This window comes from Watersipora subatra, chromosome 1, assembly GCF_963576615.1.
Source record: "Watersipora subatra chromosome 1, tzWatSuba1.1, whole genome shotgun sequence".
Taxonomy (NCBI): Eukaryota; Metazoa; Bryozoa; class Gymnolaemata; order Cheilostomatida; family Watersiporidae; genus Watersipora; species Watersipora subatra.
In genome coordinates, this window is record NC_088708.1 from 10,572,343 (window position 1) to 10,599,719 (window position 27,377).

Sequence of the window (27,377 nt, forward strand, 5' to 3'; positions counted from 1 at the left end):
CCCTCTAGTGCTCCTAATTTATTATGCTTTCATTTAGACGTGTATATTTGGTGCATAAGGAAACACTGCTTTGGCTTTTACTGCCACGACTTGCCTTTCTGAGCAATTATATTGGCATTTTTTAGCTACTTGCGATGTGTTAATATGTAAATAGTCTGTATTGCTTTAGGATAAATTTTATATTTCACAACATATCTAATACGTCTTTTCACTCGTCCTACATGTTGTTTTCATTTTTCTTGATGAGGTATTCTCAAGACCGTACACTGAAAGGTCATTTCGTCTTAACCCCTTAGAATCAATACCTTATACTAATGACTTAACAGAAAAATAGTGAACTGGTGTAAAACACTGTTTATAATGTAATCAAAAGTTTGCTTCCTTTATGCATGTCCATGTATTTTGTTAAATAGAAAACAATGTTGAGTTCTGTCAACATGATACAATTTCTATACAATGAAACTTGTAATTTACTGCAAAAGTAAAAATATTACCATATGGTTAAACAATACTACAAATTAAAATAATAAACTGCACAGTTACATCATATTCATATGAAAATTCTTACAAGCTTGCAAACAGTTCGCATTGATTATGAAGAGCTAGCGCTATCTGTGTCACTATTGGTTGGTTTGTCTTCTCCTTCAATATCTACATCCACACTACACTCATCAGGCCTGATAATCTCTGACGTCAGCTCGATTCCATCTTCCATGTCATGATGGGCAGACTTAAGAGTAATTGTAGGCCCATCACCAGCCTCTCCGCCGCTGCTATCCTCTAGCATCGGAGATTGTGAGGCGCTTGGTACCGGAGTTGACACTACAGATATTATTTCTTCATTGTCACCGATAAATGCTCTTGAAGCCTGGTCACCGGCAGCCAAGTCCATGGCTGGCCCTCGGCAAGAATTACACACAAAGTCATCATCTGCAGACACATCCCTTTGCGACAGGCCGAGGCAGACGAGGTGAGACCAGAGTTCGCACTTGTCACACTGTACCCAGTGAACTTCCTCGCCTGCAATAACATAGAAAATTATTTTATTAAAATCTACAAAATAGAACAACTATGGAGAGAATGTAGAAACATTGACTGAGATTCTGACCTGAGGGCTTGAGGCACTTGGCGACGGAGCACTCCTCGTCTTCCTCCACCGTTCCTGCTATCTTGTCAACAGATACATTCTTCTGTGGTTTGCTAGCTTTTAACTTTTTGCGTTTAACCTTCTTTACTTTGGGTGGTGGACCCCTTTTCAACTCGGCTCCTGGAACTGGCAGCTTCAATTTTAATTTCATTTCCCGAGAATCTAGATAAACAGAGAATTATGAAAACCTAAAAATGAATGAGAACAAATACTCAGGATACTATAGCATGAAACGCATAATAAATGGCAACTACAAATATATATTAATGGTAGTTCTTCTAATTTGGTCCAAACCCATTAACCAATATCATCACAGTACAAGTAGAAACAGATCATCTTAACTAACGTGAGCCAAACTAGTGTCTACAACCAAACTCTATGATCATATGCTTCTTTTTGGGTTTGCAACCTCTTTGCTAAGGTGAGTCACGGCTAAAAAGCAATAGAATAGCTAAAAGTGCATGATAGCGCATATGGTAGTGTTGGGACACATTGAGCTCCTGAGTGAACTCAAAGCATGTAAAATCACCTTTTAACTTGAAAGATTCCTTTTTCTGTCTCTTTAGAGGCGTAACTGTTGTGGGAACAACCTCAGGGGCCGGTGGTGGTGGTGGTGGAGGAGGAGGAGGTCTTGGCGGAGACAGTTCCACCTTCATCCGCTTCTTTTTCTCCTTTTTCATTTTGATGACCGGTTTTACAAATTCCAGCTCTTTGTCCTAAATGGAAGCAAAAGACAATGCAGAGCGCAAATCAGTCAATGGACTTTGAGAGAGGTCGGAGTGGACTATTAGGACTACAAGGGACCTTGATATTATTAAGATATCAAGATGCAAATACCGCTAAACTAAGATTTCCCTTATTTAAGTAAAACTTCAGCATCTAGACACAAACCTCAAATTCCATTATTCTATCATCTCCGGTCTTGTTGCTGCAGGCTTGGAGAATCTTCCAGATATGCTGCGTCTCGTCGAGGGCAACCTCAAGCAGGTCTCCCTCCATCATCAGTTCATCTAATTGAGCTTTGGCCATGTCTGAGAGCTCGAGCAAAGGTGGCTTGGTTGAGGAAGCATCGGAAAGGGCACGCTCACTTCGTGGAATCATAGGGGACTTTCTAGAGTGTTTTCGAGGAGATTCAGTAGAGGAAACGGATGAGTTGGAAATAGATCCTCCAGTTTCTGCCAAAAAATGTTACAACATGATGTGTTTCTGAATGGGCCCTGCTTCTCGCATTTCTCTGGCATTCTGTGATATATAGTGCTACAAAGCTAACATGCACCGTAAAAGGGAGCGAGAAAACTGAGTTACGTGTTCTCTGTTCATCACAAGCGCAGTGCTCAGCTCTCATATAATGAATTAACCAACAAATATAAAGGATGTTACAACTGATTATACTAGAACAAATGCGATTTAACCTCGACATATAAAAGTTAGTCAGCTTCGCAGATTGAACCTATTGTATGTTGGAGCAAATATTTTTACACAAATATTTCGCATTTCATATAATTCATTCAACAGCTCAAAAAGTTATCGATGAATAGTTCGTTCAGGTGATTGGATAAAACATGAAAACAAATGATTATATAAAATTGTGTAAAACTAAAATTGAGTTTTATTAGTATCTTATGTGAAATATAGTTTTTTACATTCAATATAAAAGGTCAATTATATGTGAAATATTAAATTACCAGCGGATTAATCAATAAAAGATTTATTGACACGTCATATTTGTGCTAAAACAAGCATCGGAAAGCAAAGCAAGCAAATTGAAGCATTTATATACAGTAAATTAAAATTATGTGAAAAGGAGCTGCCTACATACTTAATAATTTACAGTTTTTCAAGAAACTCAAGAAAGATATTGTAGATATCTACGACCACTATAGGCAGCTGTGAGAGCTATAGGTGTATATGACAGTTATTAATAGACATTACATCGTGGTTATAGACATCTATGAAAGGTACAGCCATATATATGCCAGCAATGGGTCTATCAGCAACATCGAAGACAGTTATAATAGGCGTCTATGAGAGCTACGTATTTTCTATATATATAAATCTCAGTATCCGTCTGTCCAGTTATAACAATAAAGTTTTAGGAATAAACAATCGACAGTGCACTGGATTTGAACTCACAACCTCCAGCTCAGCTGAAAGACATTTATCCAATACACCACGCTGTCCTTGCCTTACAAGGGAACAATAGGGCACATATTTATATGGCGCTTACAAAAAACTATTGGTAAGCGTTGAAAAACTTGACGTTAAGCGCAACGTCAAGCTGGCTTCAGGGTTGTTATTATTATAGTCAAGATTTAGACTAACCAAATTACTAGCTTACCAGGTAAGTTACTCAAATTCATTGGGTAATTATTTTATTAGCCGTGCAATGCTGGGCATTCACCTAGTAAACATAAGACAACAATAATTCTACCTCTGTGACACTTATAGGATTGTACAAAAACTATAGAAATGTCATATAAATATTTACGACTGCATGTATTTTATCCACTGTCCAAAATTGCAACAATGGTTGAGCATTCAAATTGATTTTACAAGAAATTATATTGTCAAAAGGTGTAACCTACAACTTGAAAACGAAACTATTTCTCATAATTCTCAGTTGGAAAATTATCTTGAATACAAATCTTATGAAAATCTGATTAACAGTCCAAACGCTATCTACAAAACTACATGCATCTTTTGAAACTGATTCTGTTACAACTTCATAAGTTGCAATACAGAGAATATCCTGAGCATTGATGTCACTTCACTCCAATATAAAAGTTATTTTATTCGTCTCTTTCGCAATTAAATCGTAATATCAATTTAAGTGCAATAGTACGATGTGTGAAACTACAGCGCAGCTGATTTAAGTCTGCTCGTCTGCATATTACCGTGTGCATGCATATGATTGCATACTTACTAGGTTGGCTATTCTTAGAAACAGTAGAGTAAGCATGTTCTGATATATCAACTGATGAACTGAGCTCAACAAGAGCCGGTTTCTTTGGGACGGTCACAATACAAGTAGCGGAGCTGGCATTAGCTTCCACATCGAAAGGCTCGCTCTTAACAGGAGTGAGTTGTTGAGTATTGGTTAACAAGCTGCCATTCGTATGAGTAAAGCTACCCGCTATCTGTAGGTCAGGGTTGCTGGCAGCCTACAAAGAACATACAAACTTGGTCATGAAAGTCATTTTTCACTAGACTTCGACAATGGCTCCCATAAAGCTATTGTCAGAGCAGTATAGTTTCACAGAGTCCAGCGACCAACGGAAGCGTATATAGAAGCTCGCTCGATTCCAAACAAACAGGCCATGCCTACTATTTTTATATAAGTTATAATGGAAAGGCTGCAACATCAATCAACAAAAACTACTTCCATTGGCAGTCGCTTTAAAATTGATTGTATCATAAACTATTTGAAAGAGGACAAAATTTTCTACAAAAAGCTACTAATAATAACGTTTTTGTAAAAACGTAAAGTAAATGCAAAAAAAAGAGGTATTGAGAGCGAGGTATGAATATTCCATTAGAGATCAGTATGTCGATCGGGTTTGTTTGGAAACAAGCGCTTTTGTTTCTGGTTTTTGATGCGGGACTCTGTGAAACTATACGGCTCTGTCTACTGTAAGATATACATTTGAACCCTAAAGAGGATTCTATACTGATCAATCTATGCCTTATGTCTCCGCTAAGGAACGTTTATATTAGTTAGAACTCTGTCTCCGCCCAAGATGCTCTTTTTTCACACAAGCAATCTCATTTCATGTTTCTGACCTCATACGAAGTTAAGGTCATGCCTGTGTAAACTCCTCGCCCTGTCTTCACTGATAAACAATTGAAACACTCAGTTAGTAGCACTAACGTAGTAACTAAAGCTAGTAACTAATACTAACCCTTACATCGCAGGTCATGTAACTCATCAAAGCACTCAACTAGTAGGTAACTACTAACCCTTACGTAGTTACATTCCTCACAATATTACGACTAACGTGACAACATCAATACACCAATGTGTTGGAAACTGGGTCAGGAGTTCTTAATAGCCATTTGCTTCTGCTGAAAAACAATTAAGCTGTAGTGGTCCTAAAGGCATAAATGGCTAAACAGCGCAAGGACAAATGTAGCGGAAAGATGAAAAATACAAAACCTTAATTTTTTGGACACAAACAAAACTGTCAGCTATGAAGTTGTGTTTGGTAACTATGATTAAGGAGAAATTTAAGGTGCAGATCTGACTTAATCACGAAAATAACAAAAAATTCTCGCCTTCTGCAGTTCATCATTGATTATCTTTTCAGTTTTTTCTCTCGCAGCAAGTTCACTGATTCGCTGATTCTGCTGCGTGAGTTTATTTAGAGCTGATGTCAGCTCGTCAGTGGCTAATGCCTGCCTTGCTTTGTCCTGCCAAGCCATTGCTCTCTCTGTCAGGCACTGAAGAGCCTCCCCTTCGGCTAACCTGTATAAGAAAGTGAAATACAGGTGATATCGTGAAAGGTACAGTCAATGCCTACCTTCAATATAGTCATACCTCAACATACGAGTTTTTCAACATATGAGACATTTGAGATACAAAAAAAATCCAAGCAAATTTTTGCTTTGAGATACGAGAAAAATTTGAGATGCGAGCGTACGACTATGATTCTCATTTGGTAGATTCCGCTGGCAATGAATTCCTCCTTGACACAAAACTGGAAAATTGTAAACTACCCAAAAGATTAGCTACTCTCGGAAGTAATTTTTTTAAAAACCTTTTAATGCATACTCTGCATTCATGAGCAAAGACATTGATGAGACAATTCTTAGATAATCTAGTTAAAAACTGGTCAATTTTAATATAATTATATATCATCGCACACATTTCTGATTAATACTTTGCAAAGATCGCGAATCTGTTTTACTGTTTTCATGACTTGAGAATGTCGAAAAAACCTGGTGTTTGATCGAAACTCCACCAGATATTATTAAAACTGCAGTATGTAATGTTATGCGCTAATGTTAATGCAACGATATTTTGAGCCGTCAGTTAACCTTCAACTGCTGATACATATGAAATAAAAATTAAACCGAAGGTGCGCTGAACAATGTAACAGCTAGTATACAGGTCTTGAACCACTACTACCACCTAGGTAGTGGTTAAGATAAGAGGTAGCACTTCCAATAAAAAAACACAACTACCTGACTGAGAGCTTTTGCAGGGAAACAAGAAGGCTGAGTATTGTTTCAAGACGAGGTCTACGTGATCTGTTGCACAGCTGACAAAAAAATCGTCCATCTTTTCCATTCTGAAGAACCATTTGACCGGCCTTAACTTTTATTAGTGTCGACTTGCATATCGCTACACAATGACCTACAAACCAAAAATTAAAATCAGTTAATGCAGGTTGTAGTGTGAAAATGCATCAAACAGATACAGTATTATAAAGATCGCTTCTCCGATTGTCAGAAGGAATCTGTCTCTTACTGTGAAACCAGTCTTTGCAGAGTTCACACTGTATCATGAGACCAGAAGCACCTTTCCTGCACAGACAGAACCTTTGCTCGCTGCTGTCCTCCTCTCGATGTTTTTCCATGTTTTTTATCCTCATTGCTCGCATCGACTCCATCTCTATACCCTCAAGCCTTTTAAATGACTCGACCATCTGCGCTGGATCAGCAAACTGCTACCAAAAATAGAGTGTGCTAAGGAGACTATGAAATACTAACTGTCGAAACAGACAAGAGGAAGCAGGTGAATAATTAGTTTAAACTCAATGAGACAAAGCTAGAAGAGCAATAAAAAGCAGGTACTGAAGAATATCTGCTTGTTTACGGAGCACCTTTTCTGGGTTCTCCAGAGTTGTTGGAATTAGTTCAGCCGAGTCTTTCTTTTTCCGTTTTTTAGCTGCAGGATAGGCACCAATATCTGCCCTGGGAGAAAGCACCTCGAGTAGACTGTACGTCACATTTTTCTTGAGAAAAGTCCGAGCTGTCCGCTCACGCCATGACTTGGCCGCCGTGACCTGCGACTCAATCTACCAAAATATCATACAAGTAGTCATTAATCAAAAATTCACTCGCTTGACAATATTTGTCAAGTTGTGTAGACGGAGTAGTGAGGTAATAAAAATAATTTTTCCAAGCGAGCTTATTACAATCGCGGCAAGCTCCAAGGATTAACGTGATCCTGCATTGTACGTGTTAATAACTGTAAAACTGTTGCTTGGAGATTAAAATGCTTGAAGAATTATATCTGAACCGTAGCAAAAGCTGTTTCTTTTTTCTTTGAGGAAATTTTGGAATTTATATGTTATTTTTATACAGAGAACAACAGTAAAAACCCAATGATACGTGCGGACGCATTACCACCGCTACCTCAACGATCAATAAAACATTAATTTTAATTGTTATGTTAATACTTGTTATATTGTACAGTTTATGAGAGAACAAAATGTGGAAATTAAAAAAATTAAAAAATTTTTTGTAAACTTACACGCTAAAGTATATTTTCAATCAAATATTTATGAAGTTCCAAAATCTGGTGATTCTCATAAGAAATCTTACCCGTGTCTACAAGGTGAACGCTTGGTGTTGCACGTGTAATGAAAACAGCTTATAAAGAGTGGCAGGTAATGTAGTTACCATTGGATAAATTGATTAATTAACCAATAGGAAAATTAGCAAATTGACTAATTGGAGTAACTTAAGCTGTTCTAATTGTCAACTGTCAATTATAATTATAACACCGAAGGCTATTAGCAGTGAAATGGACACCTACGTGCCGGGTACAGCCGGTAGTTGCGGGCGTCAACGCAAGAGTTTAGCGCTGTTCAAATTTGGCGAAGAGCCACAGGCAAAATCTTCCTGAAATGCATTGTACAGGTGAAGGTTAGCATTATCGAAACGGCATGGCGAGCAAACATTTTTATGTCGTTATTAGCGATGCAGCTTCACGGGAACATAAGCCGCCGAACCTAGCGTCGCAAGCGTTTTGCTGCACAATATTACCGCCGGAGTCTCGCAATTGATATGGGAACCAGGCTTTATGCGCCAAAAAGCTTTTTTGTGCTCATTTTAACCAAGGTAATAATTATGTGCACAGTTAATCCATTGTAATGAAAGTAGCCTGTGTGGCTTAGTGGATAGAACATCTGCCCGCAGACCCAGAGGTTCCAAATCCAGGATTTATCGCTCCTAAAACTTTATTGTTATAACTCGACAGACCAACACCGATATATATATATAAATATATATACAGGATAACTTGAAGTCACATTGATGAAGCCTATCTACTCTGTACTATGTACTGTGCACTATACCAAACATACATTAAAATATTAGCCTGGAAAACAAATTAGTTTAAATATCGAAAAGTAAAGTGAATAATATTTATTTACCTTATTTACCTTACGTTATGAAAATGAGGCAAAAAATAAAAACCTGAAATAAGACTAAACACAGAAATATTTACTGGAAATGCAGAGCACTAGTGTGTAAATTTGTGGTTGTAATCCTTTGTATAATCAGAACTTCCACAATATTTTCAAGCTGCAAAATGTTTTACAAAAGCAATGAAGGTTAGACAAGTCCAGTAACAGTAAATTATTTGTGAAAATTACCGTTCAAGAAAAGTTTTTTAACTGCTTAGTATTAATTCAAACTTATGTTGTGATTGGCTAATATATTTATAACTCATATAAAATTATATTTCACCATTCTAATCGTCGAATAGCATGCAAACGATATTATTTAAAACTTATTTCACTCTTGCAAGTGATTTAAATAAACCCTCCAATAGCCTTATGTTTCTAACATTTAATAAATGTCTAAATTTTTACAAAAATTCATTATAAACTGACTATGAATTCTTTGCAGATAACTGCGCTTTGATTGCAGCTGTTATACCCTAATTTGTCTGTCTTATATCGATATTCGGACTGTCAGGGTCCGTTTTAATTAGGGTCGACTAATGCAACTGCTTTTTAAGTCATTTTCCATTACTGCAATAGTATAGAGCACTTTATTTGTAACAACACTGTTGATTTTTAATGCGTTAGTTATTATCACCTATCATTAGTTATTACTGATTAGCAAAAACCTAAAAGCATTACATTTGGATTGATCAAGCAAAAAGACATACTTTCAATTTAGACACAATATAAACATATAAAAAATGGAATACAGTGCATTTATTGTCTGATCTACTGAATGCATAAAATTGTTTTTCTTCACAACCAGAAACATTTCTGTGAGTCTTAGGACATTGCAAGCTTAAAACACAGAGACGCTAAAAATGATTTGCTGGTTCAATTATATCTGAAACTTGCAAGCAATAGTGAATTAACCAACAAACCAAGGCCTGAAGGAAAGAAGAGTTTGGATTTAAATATTCCAAGCAAATGCAGCAGAATGAGGTTTGAGTTACACTAACCTACCGAACCAAAAAGACAAAGCTGTGGTGTGTGTGTGGTGTGTGTGGTGTGTGTGGTGTGTGTGGTGTGTGTGGTGTGTGTGGTGTGTGTGGTGTGTGTGGTGTGTGTGGTGTGTGTGGTGTGTGTGTTGCGCGTGCTGTTGGAGTAAATCACTCGCCACAGAACACTGGGAAGAGACTAAAACCTACAGTAAAGCTGTCGTTCAAACAGGAGGGCAGAAAAAAATGAGAGTAAGGCTAACCGTAGGCAACATCTCGAGTCTGACAGGGATGGGCCTGCCTCTATTCACGAGATCCTCGAGTACATCTATGTAAGGATAGTGCTCAGACATTTGCATGGTCTCAACATTTGATATCCATTCCTTTGCTTCAGTCAGCGCCTCTTTCAGTTTCAATACATTCGGAAGATGAGCTGGAATACACCTGGCTTCACTGATAATAACCTCTATGGTGTTGATAACATGCCTTGGCCTAAAAACAGCAACGCAAAGCTGATGAGCGCCATATAAACAGATGCATTAAATACACCTTCACCTTTGCTTCCCTATTGACTGTATGTTTTACCATTCGACTATCAGACGTAATGGTTCACACGCACACACCAATGTTGACACCAAAGTCAGCAACAGTGTAAACAGTTTACTACCTGGTTTTGCTAGCTGTACAATAAGTCTGCCGCATTGAATGCTTAGTTCATGACTTGATTGCTATGTGAACTTGACCCATGAAATTATGACCTTTGGCCAATACAATAGATATATCACATTCGGCTTCAATCAAAGAAAGTAAGGGCAAGGCCACAAGATGAATGAGAAAAGATAGATCGGTTAATACCTTGCTTTTCAAGATAAGACCTTTGTGCTTGAGAAGTTAAGACAGCATACACTTAGAGCCTGAGATATTAAGATAGCTAGATTATAAAATAGCTTAGCCCATGGCAGCTGTATGGAGTACGTAATTACTCGTGTCCATGTAATTACTGGATGAGTCACCAGGTAAAAATTTAATACAGTCAAACTTCAACATACCAAGTTAATCTGGTGGTACCAAGTTAAGTGGTAGACACACGCGGCATACCTTACTTAAATTAAACATAGTTTAAATCAACTTAATTTATATCGTTTACTATTTATACATGTTATTTTTTAAATTATCTGTTTGAGATGCGTTTGCAAAATTGTAGTGTCTAAAAAAGAATTTCAGAAGTTGTATGTTGAACATTGCTTTCCATGTTGAGACAAAAATGTGCCACAATTTCCTATCGTAAGTTAACAAATTCTTGTGCAGAAATGATAATAAGTCAAGGCATGCTGTATCTAGAAGTACTACTAATTGCAAAAGGACTATCAGCACAAATAAAAAAGTAAAAACAAATTTTGGTTGGTGGATTGTGGAATGTGTCTTAGACATTACAAAATTTAATTCATTTAATGTAAAATAATGAGCTGTCTCACAGAGCATTTGACTTGAAGGTTGACTTGCAACAAAATTCACATTACAGCTATTTGGTATCAAAAGTTTCACCATGTCTTACTCCGCTGTGTTGTAGGTGCAAAATATGTGGAAATGTGATTACACGCTCTCAAAAGCTAAAAAGCGAACAGTTAATCGCAGCCATCACGAAAACGCCGTAGGTTAGAATCCCTCTCACAATGGCTCAAATGTGACTCAGTTGAACATGATGTGGTTCTGTTTACATTTTCATGCAACCTCATTCGTCGAAATATTTTCACAAATAAACTTCACGAGTTCAATAAAACCATGTCTGTTTTCTTTACGCATCTATTTCATTATTATTATTGTAATGCTGTTTCTGAGCACTGATATCTCAGAACTTAGCCTAAAAGTTAGTTTGATTTTTCAACCTTTGCTCAAGGAGGTGCATATCATCCTCTGATAAACATGAGGAGTCTGTTGGTCACCTGTGATGGTCGAAAAATGCTGCAGAAGTTGTTCGCGCCATTTGACGGAAAATACGGGTCACATGATCAGATTATGACTAGATGATTAGACCAAGCTGAAATAAAACTGTAAAGTAGCAAGCATCTACATTTGATAGGGGCTTTCCGGTAGAACCCGAAGGGTTTGTCATAAACTAGTGCTACGAGAAGTGTTATATTGAGCCTTTTATTGACCTTTCATTTTACGAGATAACACCACGTGTCAAAACAATAACCACGTTGAGTTGAGTACCTCATCAAAATAAAGGGAATCCAACCTACGGCCATGTTTTTTAAACTGTTCGTTTTTGAGCTTTCAAGTGTTTGTAATTACATTTCCACATATTTTACACCTACAACACAGCAGAGTAAGACATGGTGAACTTTTTGATACCAAATAATTGTAATGTAAATTTTGTTGCAAGTCAAATTTAAACCATAACTGTCACGAACAACTTTTATCGTATTTATTAAGTAAATCAGACATGCTGATTCCGATTTTGTATTCAAAATAAAGATTAGTCCACTAACCTTCAAAATCATTTAGGCTTTTTTAAAGCGTTTCAATGTCCGTTTCGAAAACAACACAATCGGCATTACAAGCTCTGCCCATAAATATGTGACGAAACCTAGCTTTTTCAGGAACGGAAGTTAAGAATGTTTAGTCCGATTTAGAATAATAGAGATGGATGTCTTAAAACCCATTATTATCTAAATCCAGCCAGTAAAATAATTTCAGTTTTTTATGAAAGGTATATAAACTATTTAAAATTGCTCGTAGCTTGTTACATGACGTTTAAATGGGCTGAACGCCGAGAAAAATGAGCTCAAAAAGTGCGGTTTTATCACAAGCTAGCGTTGTTATCGCGCTTTTTTTAAATATGCAATGCTAAATAGCTTATCTACCTTTCAGAAAAGACTGATATTATTTTTAAGGCTGAATTTAGGTATTAATGGATTTTAAAACACCCATCTCTATTATTCTAAATCGGTCTAAACATTCCTACGTAACTTCTGTTCCTAAAAAGCTAGGTTACGTCACGTATTTATGGGCGGAGCTTGTTATGCCGATCGTGTTGTTTTCGAGACCGATATTAAAACGCTGTAAAAAAGCCTTCATTACTCTGAAAGTTAGTGGACTAATCTTTATTTTGAGTACAAAATCGGAATCAGTGTGTCTGATTTACCTAGTAAATATGATAAAAGTTGTTCGTGACAGTTATGGTTTAATAGACAAACGAGGAGCATAAGTGGGAATAGATGAGAAAATGGCAGTAGATGAGACAAAATGTAGATTATGTTAATACAATGGCTAGGCACCTGGCTTGTAGGCATATCTTAGCTTTCTCCTCCCACTTCTCTCCGGTACTGATCAGTTCTTGGAGCTGAGCGAGAGACTTTTCCACCATAGGGTGGGGCGCGAGGCACGTCGCCCGCTCCATAAGGCTATGTATGCTATCAAGTGTCAGCGAGTTGCCCGATGTTTCTAGCATTCGCCGCACCTCATCCAGCCAATGCGCCTGTGCTAACAGTTGCTTTAGTTTGGGAGTCACCACAAGATCAAGGTCAAGCGTGCAACCAAACTGATAGAGCTTTTCAAGCTTGTCTGTTGGTGGAATTTCGTCTGATAAGCACGCCTGCGCTTCTGCCTGGAACTCTTTTATTTTGTCTAAAAAGTTCTGTAATAGAAAAAAATAAAGAGTAAAGCGAGGCCTACTAGTGTAACATTTACAGCGCGTACCACGCGTTATTAATGTATAAGAAGATTAGATCTTGAAGAGTTCTGATAGAACTAAACATTGATCATCTCAATTATAAAAGGTCAGAGCAGAGTGTTTTTATGCTAATTTTAAGAAATCAATGGTGGCGCATGGAACGCAGACGGAAGACAGCTAGATGATATGGTATGAGTAGCTCACCACAATCAGAACACTTTCTTTAATAACACAGGGTAAGAGATTGATATGGTTAAGGAACATCTCGAGCTCGTTTAAGCTTAGCCTCGTCCTTTTATCACCGAGGTTGGTTGTGGTTTGAAGGGGTTGCCTGAGATTCTTATTAACGAGCTGGGTAGCTATGCTAGCATACTTCTCAGCCTCATTCACTGCCTTTTGCATACTCTTCATGAGGCTTGTGTCAGGGTACTTCTTCTCCCGTGCCTCCTGAATGAGCTTCTTCATTTCCTCGATCGCTACAAGCATTGCGAAAGATCTGAAAGACATTCAGTCAACTGTCTCTCTTACCCTCAAATGAATGCGAGTATATTAGATATTTCAGAATTCAATACATCATAAAAAGGGCAAAGCATGCAAGTCATTCACTTACTGCATCGATCCTGAGCTGTAGCGGCGAGAGCTGCTTTGGCCTTGCGAGACCAGCTATCATAAAATTCCGCTCTTTTTTTTAGTTGTTTAACCATCTGCGGCATCTCCTCGAGGGTGTACCTGTAGCGAAGGCACTTGTTGGCCCCTGGGCAAGAGCACAAATGCTCAGCATGTTCTACACAAGCCACACCATCTACAGAAAACAGTATGTAGTGAAACCGCAGAAGGGGAGCCAGCAAATATCATTACAGGTCTTTTAGCAGTTGTCTCCTAACAAGCAAGTTGATACAACAAAATGAGTATAGACATAAAAAGAATGGTATTGACATAACAAAAGTCAGCAACTCCCGTGATCCAGTTCCTGGCAAGACCTCAAATACATGCATCATCACAAGCTGTGACATAAGCTAAGACTCGCTAGCCTCTGGACTGCCGGTACAATAAAGAAACGCAACGCGAGTAATGCCAGAACATCACACAGAGGCAGTAAATTACAAGAAGATGACAGAGTTATCAGATATAAAAGTATGGCTTTTTAATTTTCAGGTTTTAAAATAAGGGCTACAGCCAATTGAGCCTAAAGTTAGAATTCCAGTAGTAGAAGCTTACCAGATTTACAACTACAGGTGATGGCTGAGAGGAAGCAGGTAGTTTTACAATAAACACACTGCCTTTCATCGTCAGGTATAAGCTCAAATGGCTCTCGCTCCGCCTGGTGAACTCCCTGCAATAGAGTACATAATGCAGACAACTCCTACAGCTGTGTAAACACTACTTTAAAGGTTGACTTGTAACAAAATTCACATTACAGTTATTTGGTATCAAAAGATTCACAATGTCTTACTCTGCTGTGTTGTAGGTGCAAAATATGTGGAAATGTGACTACAAGTTCTTAAAAGCTCAAAAACGAACAGTTAATCGCAGCCACACGAGATCGCCGTAGTTTTGATTCTCTTTCTAAACCGGCTCAAATGTGATGTAGTTGTGGGATATGGTTTCTGTTTACACTTTCATGCAACCTCATTCGTCGAAATATTTTCACAAAGATACTTCACGCATTCAATAAAACCATGTCCATTGTTCTTACGCGTCTATTTCATCATCATTGTAATGCTGTTATTTTAGCACTGATATCTCAAAACCTACCGTAAAAATTCGTTTAATTTTTAACTTCACCTCGAAGGAGTGCATATCATCCTCTGATAATCATGACAAGCCTGTTGGTCACCTGTGATAGTCGAAAAATACTGCAGAAATTATTCGCACTGTTTGGCAGGAATTATCGGCCACATGATCAGATTACGACTAGATGATTAGATCAAGCCGAAATGTAAATTAGCGCGCGTCTATATTTGGTAAGGGATCTTCGGTAAAGCCCAAGTGTTTGTCATAAACTAGTGCCACGAGAGGTTTTATATTGAGCCTTTTATTGGCCTTTTAATTTACGTGAGAACATCACGTGAGAACATCACGTGACAAAACAATAACCAAATGTAATGACTACGTCAGAGCAATAAACTGATTTCAATCTACGACGGTTTCGTGATGGCGGCGATTAACTGTTCATTTTTGAGCTTTTAAGAGCTTTTAATCACATTTCCACATATTTTGCACATACCACACAACATAGTAAGACATGGTGAATCTTTTGATACTAAATAACTGTAATGTAAATTTTGTTGCAAGTAAACCTTTAAACTTACGGAGATGCGTTACACAAATCCTTGATAGTAAAGAAAACGATACAAAAATTTCCTACCAGCTGGGGATATACTATAAACAACTTCCAAGAGCGGAGCATAAAATACAGACAACTCCTTGCATAGTAGCCTTGCAGAATTTACGGTACTTTTCAGACTATAAACAGCACCCCTATATAAGCCGCATCGGCAACAACTTTGCTGTTTAAAACGGAACAGTGCCTAACGGCGCTGTTTCGTATTAACCGACGCTTTTTAACCTAGTGCTTAACGAAACAGTACCGTTAGGCATTGTTTCATTTTTTTCTTTCACCGCTAAAGGCGCACTAACCAGAGATTCTGGTTAATACGCCCCAGCGGTAAAAGAAAAAGCCAGATTCGCCGCACCCTTATATAAGCCGCATGGCTCAAATCATCAGAAAAAAGTAGAGGCTAATAGTCCGAAAAGTACGGTAAAAAGAATGAAAGATTGATGTAATTTTTAAAAGTACAAAAAGTTTTTACTTTTAGATTTATGCCAAAAGTTAATTTATATTTTCCTTTCTTGTGGCCATCCTGTTCACATAGTAAAATTATCTAAGATAAAAGCGCTCAAGCAGCTCTTGAAGCAGCTTAAAGAAATTAAAGAAGGTGAGAAGAATTGTCATATGATATTTGCAAGACGTACTATCTCCAGGAGCTTCCGTCTATGTTTCCGTTCATAATCAACAATGGCAAGGAGCTCTTGGTGTGTCTGTGCTGCTAATTGCAAGTCCATGCTGTCAGGGTCAGCAGCCATCTTGCAAATAAGCTCCTCATGAGAGAATACCGGAAGCCTCTTGACTAATTTGTAATGGCTAATGCACTCCCGCCCGAATGGGAGCTAAAAAAAGCATGGATGGAATAGAGTTGACTATATGTCAAATGGCGTAACCTTAAATTTTATAAGAGACAAGAATAATGGAGACAGACTCACCCAGTCAGCCGGACAGAAATTGACAGCTTCAGCAAAATTGTATCCCTGGTTGAAGCCTGCATGGAAAGCCCTTGGGAATGTTATGATGAACTCCCCAGCACACTGGTCTGTTCTTACTATCTAATCACACAAAAAAACACAAACGTTCTGAAATGAGTTAGATAAGGCTGTGCTTGCTCGTAGAAACAAAGACGTAACTTTGAATGTCATGGAACCTCTACGCCGGTATAAAAAAAGTATATATAATATGAGAAAAGACATACAGTCCAATCCCTACATGCGGATCTAATTCATACCTAGTATTACCCTTGTATTACGGAGCAAATATTCCTATAAGAATGCACTATATTTTATTTAATTGCTTCACTAGTCCAAGCATTTAAAATAACTTCTAAATGAAAGCTGCAGTTAAATACACATTAAATTAAATAAAACTATGTAGAAAAAGAAAAAACAAAAAATGAAATTTTATGAAAAAGATTAAATTAAAAAGTAATATAAAACGAGAGAAGTTTTTACTATTACTTTAGCTTAGAGACACACGAAAATAATGTAGGCTCAGCAGTATGTCGGTATGTTTGTAAGTAAATGCTGCTATAGAGACACATGGCGTAACTTACTCTAACTTAGATACAGTTTAAACTACCATAAAACCTCTAATTGGACCGCCACCTTTATTTGAACGCTACCTCCAATTGACCGCCACCCTGAGTTGAGAGGAGAGTTGAAAAATAGACTGCCACTCTCCAATTGAACGCCACCTCTATTTGACCGCCACTTTGACATTATTTGATCTTTACGAGCCCATAATATCAACTGATCAGTAGAAAAGTGCCCACAAAATCGTATTAATAATGAATCGTTGATATCAATAACAATTAGTTCTCTCGTTGTCCAATTCCAAAGCTTTTAGTTTTTTTCGTTAAAACTTTGAAAGCAACACCATAGAAATAATCAATAACGGTCTCAGTTTAGTAGCAGTTCTCTGTTTAATACAGTCTTTCTACTTCAAAGTAACCTACATATATAAAAAACGGCTGATACTTACGATGGTAGATGAACTTTCGAAGCATTGATATAGAAATAATTACTGTCTCAGGCTAATAGTAGTTCCTCGTTTAACGCAGTCCTAATATTTCGAAGGCCATGCATATAAAAAAAATTTGCAAGTTTTTAACCAAAGGTTACGGTTTAGCAAACAAACTTTTATGCGTTGCGTTGGCGCTAAATGCAGCGCATGAAAGTTTTGCTCAGCCGAAAAACTGTTTGGATGCTAATATCGACTAGTTCAGAAGTGCAGAAGAAGAGTTGAGGCCAGAAGATATTGTGGAAGGTATTGGACAACCAGAAGATATTCGTTTCATCAAAAGCAACAATCAGAAAGCAGCTATCCGAGCAAATGATGCAAATATTTATGTTTTAAAAACGTCAATTTTTGTTTCTGCATGTAATATAAATATGGTTCGTTTATGTCACTTGTTCATGAATATACATTTGTATCATTTGATAGATTATCATTATATAATTTTAAAATATGCAGATTTGTAGCATATTATTTAATAGCATCCTTGCAGCGGCTTACAATGAATCGATGCTTATAACTCCACTTCTATTGCACATAAAAAGCTAGTTTTGGCTACAAACTGTAGCAAACATATCAGTGAGCGCATTGAGCTTTTATTCAATAATGTTAAATATAAAATAAAAAGATGTATTCAAATTTAAAATGAAATAAAAATTGAAAATTCCAACAAATTGCAAAGAAGGACATAGGCTATAGTATCATCGCAGGTCAATTGCAAGCAATAGATATCAACTGGTAGAGATATTTCTTGGTTTTTCGATGCACATTTATTAAGAGATCTTTGACAAATTAGAAGTTAGTAGATTTATTGCATCCAAAAGGTTTAATATCGCTCCACCGAAAAAAGAGCAAAATATAGGCGACATTCGTTTCGCCAGTGATAGGGCTAAAATTATCTTCCAAAAATTCTGACGAGCCATTTAAAAAATACACCACCAGCCTCTATTTGAACGCCGCCTCCAATTGACCACCACTATAGAGGAAGGGTTGAAAAATAGAGCGCCATGGCATTCAATCAGAGGTTTTACGGTAACTTAGCTTATATGTTTTAAACTATCATAGCTTGAACAGTTTTTAATATATTTTATATTTTTCTATACTTTGTTTTTATCTTTCTCTTCGCTATCTTTTATACAAACCGGAATTCCCTGAGCCATGAGCAAGTTGGGGTTCATTATGGTAGTGATATGGTGCAAGAGATCGGGGGATTGTTCAAAGAGCTCCGGTGCTCGACTTTTCATAGCATCTTCAAGCTGCTGTCCATGAGAGCTCGGCACTCCATACCAGGTCTTCGGCTCACCCCTGCAGCACACAAGTTTCATTTGTAACTATGTAAACTACATGGGGCCTGAGAGAGATTCGAGCTAATCATAACGCTATATAGATTGGTCTAGCAGACAGACTCTCATTAAAAAGGCTGTCATAAAGCAAGAGTAGAAAACTCTCACCAGTGGTGGTAGTTGACCGAGTAACTCCAGTGGTCCTCAATATGCCAGCAGAAGCTGCTGAAGCACATCCCTACATAGCACCAAGGCACCTTCATACCCGATACGTCTCCAGTGACATACTTGAGTATCGACTTTTCATGCACTGGCAGGTTGTTGAGGTTCCAAGAGCTTGTGACATACTTCTATAATATTATGTTTTATTACATGTAGCTAATGCCGGCGCTAACAGTTCCCCACCTTAAGCTATATCTGTTTACAATCTCAGGTGTTTAAACTTAGTATGAGTATTTTTATCAAGAATTTTTATTAAATAAAATGAGTATTTTTATTACTGTCAAGGCCTCAAGAAACAGAATTGTACACAAATTTCAAGCATTAAACAAAGGATTTACCTCGTCTTCGGGTAAGAGATCCTTGGTGTTTTTTGTAGGGAACCCACTCCCCATGGTAAGAGCATGTATATCCGCCCCGTAGTTGACAGTAACATCCTCTTCTAGGCAAGTAGTTAGCCTCCAAAACTCTTTTTCAACCGTCTCGCATGGCACCGTCTGCAGTAATAGAATACCTACTAGTCATGTGACTGACGGGTGTTGGAGCTGAGTGCCCTCCTGAGCGTTCTCAGTTAATGCTGCCGCTATCACATCATATAATGGATATACCACTTACATGAACAGGCATCTGAAAGTAGTCTGTCTTGAATTGATCAGCCATTTCACCAAACTCCTGCAGGGAAAACTCTCTCTTAGCCTGTTCAAATCCATAGACAGCCTTCGGTTTGTTACACTCCTACAATTAGCACCGTTGCCAGTCAATAACGCTAAGGTCAATGTCATAGTTAATAATGATAGTTCATAGATTATAATGTTCACATTCTCCTTTATAACAGACAAACCATCAACATCTACACCAACTCCATCCTACCAGATGGAAGTTATGTCACTACTGACTATTGAGCATTGAATTGTTTTCACAACAGAATTTTGCTTTACACTGCATGAAGATCTCATTGCAAGTGAAGTACCACACCCGTCTGCAATCCTGCACAGTTTACTTGCTCTGATACTCAGCACAGACAAGCTAAAGCTTATTTGTTAATATGCAGAAAGCGGTTGATCAATAACATAAGCGCATAATAATTTGTTTTAATTTAAGATACCGCAAAGCCATGACAGAAGCATTTTTAATTTATTTTGGCATTTGTGATCGCTGACCTTGACACCTCAACCCTAGAGCAAAGTACGAACTAAATCACTTCAACTATTCACAAGTAATTTTAAATAATTTTATAAATCAAAATGTATATCGAATATTGCAAATATATTAAAATATTTAGTAAACCATATTACGAGCCTAAAATGCCAGGTGTGGGTATACCTTGAACCTTTGAAATTTCAAACTTGAGTTTCTCATTATGCATCTGCAGCTAGACAAGTAACGATATCTGTTTAATACAAAAAAATAAAATTTATGAAAATATTTTATTTACAGCAGAAAAAGAGATGTGAAGAGAGATAGAGAGGGGAGATGGAAAGGGGGATATAGGGAGGAATTGGAGACAAAATGAAGTGAAGGAAGTGAAGTAAGGTAGAGAGAGGGAAGTCAACAGAAAAAGGCGATAAGAGAGAAAAAGGTTTTGGAAAAAAAAGCTGTGGTAAAAAACAAATAAATGAAAAATATAGGTACAGAAAGAATATAAAAAGTGAAGAGAGGATTACAAAAAAGGACTAGAGTTTTGTTTAGACAAAAAGGGCATTGGTTGTCTCCAGTAGATCATATTGTGATCAATCCAAACTTATCCTCTGATCCGAGCTCATAGCTCTTCAACTTTGGAGCAAACTGAAAGCATTTCTGTTCAGTATTAATACAAAAGTTTCATTGTAAGTTGCCCTAGAAACACTCATAATGCATACATGAAAAGCAGAGAGAAGGCGCATACCCTTGCGACACACTTGGGACACCGCCAGTCACCCTTGGGCATGTCTGTGAGGGGTGGCACCAGACAGTACATATGGTATGCATCATCACACGCGTCACATACGAGCACCTGCTGCTCATTGTTGTTCCTTTCACACTGGATACAAACAAAGTCTTCCATCTGTAAGCATATAAAATAGAAAACTCTTCATTCCATCATATCCTTAGACCTTAATGTGTGTTGTGTGACAACAGGAATGTATATCCTTAATGTGTGTTGTGTGACAAGAGGTACGTATATCATTCATGTGTGTTCTGTGACAACAGACAACAGGCACGTATATCTTTAACGCGTGTTGTGTGACAACAGGAACGTATATCTTTCATGTGTGTTGTGTGACAACAAGTACGTATATCCTTAACACGTGTTGTGTGACAACAGGCACGTTTATCCTTAACGCGTGTTGTGTGACAACAGGTACATATATCCTTAACGCGTGTTGTGTGACAACAGGCACGTATATCTTTAACGCGTGTTGTGTGACAACAGGCACGTATATCCTTAACACGTGTTGTGTGACAACAGGCACGTATATCTTTAATGTGTGTTGTGTGACAACAGGAACGTATATCTTTAATGTGTGCTGTGTGACAACAGGCACGTTTATCCTTAACGCGTGTTGTGTGACAACAGGTACGTATATCCTTAACGCGTGTTGTGTGACAACAGGCACGTATATCTTTAATGTGTGTTGTGTGACAACAGGAACGTATATCTTTCATGTGTGTTGTGTGATAACAGGCACGTTTATCCTTAATGCGTGTTGCGTGACAACAGGTACGCATCGAGCAGCTGAAATATTTCACCGGAATATTTTGAGAATTCTCCGTGATATTAAACTTACATAATTTGTGCGCCAGTTCAGTGTTCTATCGCGCATCTTCCATTTCCTTTCTTTTCGCTCCTTCATCGTCTCATTGGCAGATGCATCGGCAGGGGGATCAGACATTTGTGGTTCCACTTCCTGCTTCACCGCAGTGGCAGCTGCTGCTGGAGTGGTGGAGTCTGATTTATCTGCAGATGATAGTAATAACCATAGTCGTGTATTAATAGTGTTCATTTTTAGCCATTTCAAGATGGTTACTAAGAGTGGTCAAAAATCAATTAAAAGGCACAATGGACTTTGGCGAACAATTAGTCACGCCACTAAGAAAAATGGGACCTTGTTATCAGCTAAAGAAAATCTATATTACCTTTAGATATTTGTAGAGGGACAACAGTCTTGGGGCCTGCGCCAAAGAATTGAAGCTTTTTCAGCTCAGAGTTGGCAGTGTAGTCAATGTCAGGCACCTGCTGAAAATCAGATAATGACTTAAGTGCATCATCGTCCATGTAGAGAAAATTCATGAGCTGCTCATTGAGCTCTCATGGTGGCACAAATAGCTACAGTCGAGTACAATACCATGAGCTAGATAAGACAGTTTTGATAAATTACTTATAAGGGAGCCTCCCTTGCAACGAGGTAAGTAGAATGACAAATGTAATACTAACTATCGTTATTTAAATGAGTAGTATTAAGACATAATAGGGTTGCGTACAACAGCGTATGTATGCCTTGCCATATACACAGTATATAGATGCAATGGCATACCTTGTTATCCTTCTTGGGCGATTTAGCATAAGTCTTCACGAATTTATCTTCTTTACGTTTCCGACCTCGTTGTGCAGGGCTAGTTGAGAGTGATGGGGCAGATGCCTCACTTGACATTGACATGGCTGGAGAGGAGCAGTCATTTCTTGTAGTCGTGTTACCTACAGATTTATCACATTCCTCTTCGTGTTTTATCTCCTCTTTCAGTGCCTACGATGGTTAAAGTCAGAACACGGTCAATTATGTACAGAAATGACGTGAGGTCCATACAATAAAATACAATAATAAATGCGAGTCAACTTACGTTCTGATCAACCGTTATGCCAGCCTCAAAGAGATCATAGGGGTAGAGATATTTTTCATAGTGCCCTCGCAAAACACTACCATTGCATTTTCCTGCAGCTGCATCATTCAAATTCATTTTAAATGATACTTTTGACCATTTTCGTTCCCGCACAACTGTATCATAGCCACCTTCCGCTTGTACTGTCTGTTAACACAATAACAAAGCAATTAAAAACTCTTTTTATTAGTTCAGTGCCTCAAGATGCTACAGTCAAATTCAGCTAAGCACAGACTAAAGGCAAATACAGTACTAATGATCTATAGCAAACTTTGAATATACCGTAAAACCTCTAAATGAACGCCACCTCTATTTGACCGCCACCTCTATTTGACCGCCACTATGAGAGAAGGGTTGAAAAATAGAGCGTCACCCTCTATTTGAACGCCACCTCCATTTGAGTGCCACCTCCATTTGAACACCACCTCCATTTGAACGCCAATTTGACAATCTTTGATCTTTATGAACTCATAATATCAAGGAATCAGTAGAAAAGTAACAATTAATTCTCTCGTTGTCCAACTCCAAAGCTTTTAGCTTGGTTTTCATTAGAACATGGAAAGCAAAACCATAGAAATAATTAATAACTGTCTCAGGCTGATAGTAGTTCCTTGTTTAATGCGGTTGTGATACTTCAAATTACATGCATATAAAAACAGTTCACATTTGTGATGGTACAAATTTTACGTTTAGCGAGCAAAACTTTCAACGCATTGCATTTGTGCTAAATGCAATGTGTAAAAGTTTGCTCTGCCAAAAATTGTTTAGACGCTAATATTGACTAGTTATGCAGTGCAGAAGAAGAGTTGAGGTCCGAAGACATTGTGAAAGGTATTGGACAACCAGAAGATGGTCGTTCCATCGAAAACAGCGATCATAGCGCAGCTATCCGAGCAAACAATGCAAATATTTTTGTTTTAAAAACCTTAATTTTTGTTTCTGCATGTAATATGAGTATGTTCACTTATTTCACTTGTTCATGAATATATCTTTATAGCATTTGATAGATTATCACTATATAACTTCTAAATTTGTAGATTTATAGCATATTATTTGATAGTATAATTGCAGTAATCTGATCTTACAATGATCGATGCTCGTAACCCCTCTTCTATTGCACATAAAAAGCTAGTTTTGGCTGCCAACTGTTGCAAACATACCAATGAGTGCAATGCGCTTTGATGCAACATTGATAAATATAGATATAAAATAAAAATATGTCTTCAAATTTAAAATGAAATAAAAATTAAAAGCTCAAACAAATTGCAAAGCAGGACACAGACTATAATATCATCGTAGGTTAATTGCAAGCAATGACAACTGGTAAAGATATCTCTTGGTTTCTCAATGCATATTTATTAGGAGATTTTTGACAAGTTGGAGGTACCTTAGCAGATTTATTGCATCCGAAAGGTGTAATATAGCTCCACCGGTAAAAAAAGGGCAAAATATAGGCAACACTCGCTTTGCCCGTAAGGGCGCTAAATTTATCGCCCCAAAATTCTGACGAGCCTCAAAACCCTCAGTTTCATCTGTTAGATGAAATTGAGGGAAACGCATTCTACCATTCATTATTTTACCATCAGTAAATAAGCAATGTTTCAACTTTGTTCATTGTATAATTTGGAGTTATTATCTGTCACATACAGAGTAGGACAACTTTCATTTTTAGCAAGTTCTGCGCTTTCTGTATGATGACATTGTTTTTCAGTTCGTGCCAATGTAAATAAATCTTTCTACTTCTGTTCTTGAAAACATTTTGCTACCCCAAGCAAAAAACAATCAAGACAACAATACAATAATACACAGATCTTTTGACCGCTGTCTTCTCATTACCAGTGATATTCGCTCAACCTCGTCTAGACGGCCAGCACCAAAGATAAACAAACAAACATAGTTGTTATTCATTAATTCTTCGTTCTTTCTAGTCTCTATGTGTACTTTTTCTACTTATTACGCAGTAATATAATTCTAACATGGATTTATTCCAGGTTTTAACCATTACATGTATTTATAATTGGTACCAGTGTCTTGTCCGAATTATGTGTGGGCTTGGAACGGATTAGGGTTTCATAGGGTAAAACTATAGCGTTTCTACTTACAATATTTCTACTTATGAAACGGTTTCCGGAATGAATTAATTTCGTTAGTAGAGGTTCCACGGTATATGAATCATGGGACAAAAACCATCAAATCATTCTGGTTTTGTGCCGAGGAAAACTATCACAAACAGTCCAAATATCGTGAACAGAGAGAAAAGATTATACCATGAACTGCAGACATGTATCTTACCTTGTGAAGCAAGTGGAAATCAAGAAGTTTTCGATCTACTGTTGGGATCTTGATGGAAGTGCCCTGTCAATAAATTTATCAGCATGAAACAGACTATTATTCTGATGAACTCCTGACCAAACCTATATAAAACAGCAGCATCTAATAAGACTACAATAATGCTTGATGCAATTGATTGATTATCATGTACCATACACCATACAATCACGTGCAAATTATACAACATCCGGCAGATAAGTTATCACTATTGTTTGACAAGCACTGAAAATGAAACAAGTTAAAGGAAGTTTAGGAGTAGGCTTGTAGTTATACCTGCAACTCCCAGAACTTGAGCAGCTTATCAAGGAAATTTAGCTTCACACGTGTAGTGGCCTGTAAATATACAAGCCCAGAGCTGAAATTAATTTTGTATAACTAGCAAAATATTTGGTGCATGTAAAAAGTAGTACAGACTAAACAATTCATATATTGTCACAAAACTGTAAGCTTAGTGGCCAATTACATAACATAAAAACTAACAATTTGAAAACATTTAATGGATTAAATTAGTCAGATGTTGACTTACTTCTAGCTCATTAATCTTTTGCATCCGGGGTGTGAACTTGAAATTCTCTACGTCCACCACAAATGGTGGCTGCCAGTCCTGCACCAACAATATATAAAGAGTCACTGTCAATCATTATATCCTAATAATTGTTAATACATGCAAGACCATGCTGAAGCTAAACAACAGGCTATCCGAGAGAGAACTAAGCAGACTTTATTTTAGTAACAGTCTGAAAGGTCATTTAGAAGAAGTAAATGCTTAGACCATTTGTAATGAGGGCCTGAATATACTATAGATTGAAATAAAAGTAGGATATGTGATAAGACATTCATCTTAGCTATTTGCAGTTCACCCCCACAGAACTGACGGACATGCAAATCTGGCAAACGATTAGATGCATCTAAAGGGTAAGCAAACTTATTGACAACGAGCTCATCCGTTCTGTAGGCAGTTAGGGTGCAACAATTCCAACTATACAAGTGCTTACATGTCAGAAGGAATGGCTCGCAAGACATTCAAGCTACCATATGAATTGCAAGGCCTTTTGTCTGCTGCAAAGCCTACCTATAGCCTAGGGAGCCTTTCACCTACTGAGAAAGTTATCTACCTATGCAAATAATTGCAGTACTACAACCTACAACCACTCCTAAGCAAGTAGAATACGCAAATACGCAAACATCTTGTAGCCATGCTTCGACTAACTCTAGCAATAGACCTGATGTAATTTCTCAAAATTTTGTTTTTAAACTCTGAATTTGAAAGACTAATAAGCAACTGATAACTATGCTTTGCTGTCAAAGTGAGATGTTAAATTGAACTAGCGAAAAGTAATACAAGAGTAATTTATCTCTACTCTGTTGCCTAGACAATCACACACGTTTTGAATGTGTTTGTACAAAATAAAGCAAATGTTTCAATAAAAACAAAGTGTACTAAACAAAAAAATTACAATTAAAAACAAAACACTGCAAGAGTACACGGCGGAGCACAAAAGGCGTTCACAGTCCCCTGCTAATGCAGTATTCCAATCGAGATGAGTTTATCTATCTAACAATGCTCTACCATAGTACACCATCGGACACGCATAAAACATGACGATACCAAACAGCATTTTGTTTTATGAAGGATTGTGAGCGAAAGCTAACTGAAACAAAACAATAATTTCAACAAAAATTCAACTAACAAGAATACCATATCGGTTTGTTACCATATACAACTACATACGTATATATATTATACTTACAGGAGGTGGTCGAACTTTACATATTCCCACATTTTGTCCAATGGGGCGAATTTTTGTTATGTAAGCAATGGGGTCTTCAAATTCTTCTGCCGTGGGCTCAAAAACTGGAGCCTCTGGTGGAGGTACAAAAGCATCAGCTGCGTCCGCCATTATCCTTTCTTAACTAACAACTATTAAAATATAGTCGTTAGCAACTTAACCAACTATGTTGTTGCTCGTTAGCAGTACGAGGGACCAGAAAAAATGTAACACGTTTACAATATGTATTTCTGCATGATATCAACACGTTCTTTCCTCAATTCTGAGCAGTTTATCACTTCCTACTCAAATTTTTAAATCATATTTTCGTAAAACGTTTACCTGATCAGAACATTT

The 27,377-nt window shown here is 37.5% G+C and overlaps 1 protein-coding gene across 1 annotated transcript; it reads right to left on the bottom strand.

Moving 5' to 3' along the window:
- Window positions 1-20: 20 nt before the first annotated feature.
- Window positions 21-27,168, bottom strand: LOC137385437 (lysine-specific demethylase 5A-like). The gene is made up of 29 exons (XM_068071887.1): window positions 27,003-27,168; window positions 25,778-25,855; window positions 25,525-25,584; window positions 25,213-25,275; window positions 22,882-23,067; window positions 22,578-22,787; window positions 22,180-22,279; window positions 21,831-22,000; window positions 20,948-21,106; window positions 19,678-19,797; window positions 19,404-19,559; window positions 19,012-19,193; window positions 18,703-18,865; window positions 16,480-16,599; window positions 16,192-16,386; window positions 14,434-14,548; window positions 13,826-14,017; window positions 13,420-13,691; window positions 12,821-13,179; window positions 9,803-10,031; window positions 6,970-7,164; window positions 6,615-6,813; window positions 6,329-6,500; window positions 5,420-5,609; window positions 4,071-4,308; window positions 2,039-2,322; window positions 1,677-1,863; window positions 1,109-1,309; window positions 21-1,020 (listed from the first exon to the last, which is right to left on the bottom strand). Exons 1-29 carry the CDS (start codon window positions 27,150-27,152, stop codon window positions 593-595), a joined length of 5,373 nt encoding a protein of 1,790 aa, XP_067927988.1. The 5' UTR covers window positions 27,153-27,168; the 3' UTR covers window positions 21-592.
- Window positions 27,169-27,377: the final 209 nt, after the last annotated feature.

Excerpts from the sequence above, each read along its gene's own strand:
- LOC137385437 (XM_068071887.1), bottom strand. The coding sequence starts at position 27,152 with ATGGCGGACGCAGCTGATGCTTTTGTACCTCCACCAGAGGCTCCAGTT. Across the intron at positions 22,280-22,577 it reads CGCCCAAGAAGGATAACAAG|CAGGTGCCTGACATTGACTA; the intron begins GTATGCCATTGC and ends TCTGATTTTCAG. Across the intron at positions 5,610-6,328 it reads CTGCAAAAGCTCTCAGTCAG|GTTAGCCGAAGGGGAGGCTC; the intron begins GTAGTTGTGTTT and ends TTTCTTATACAG.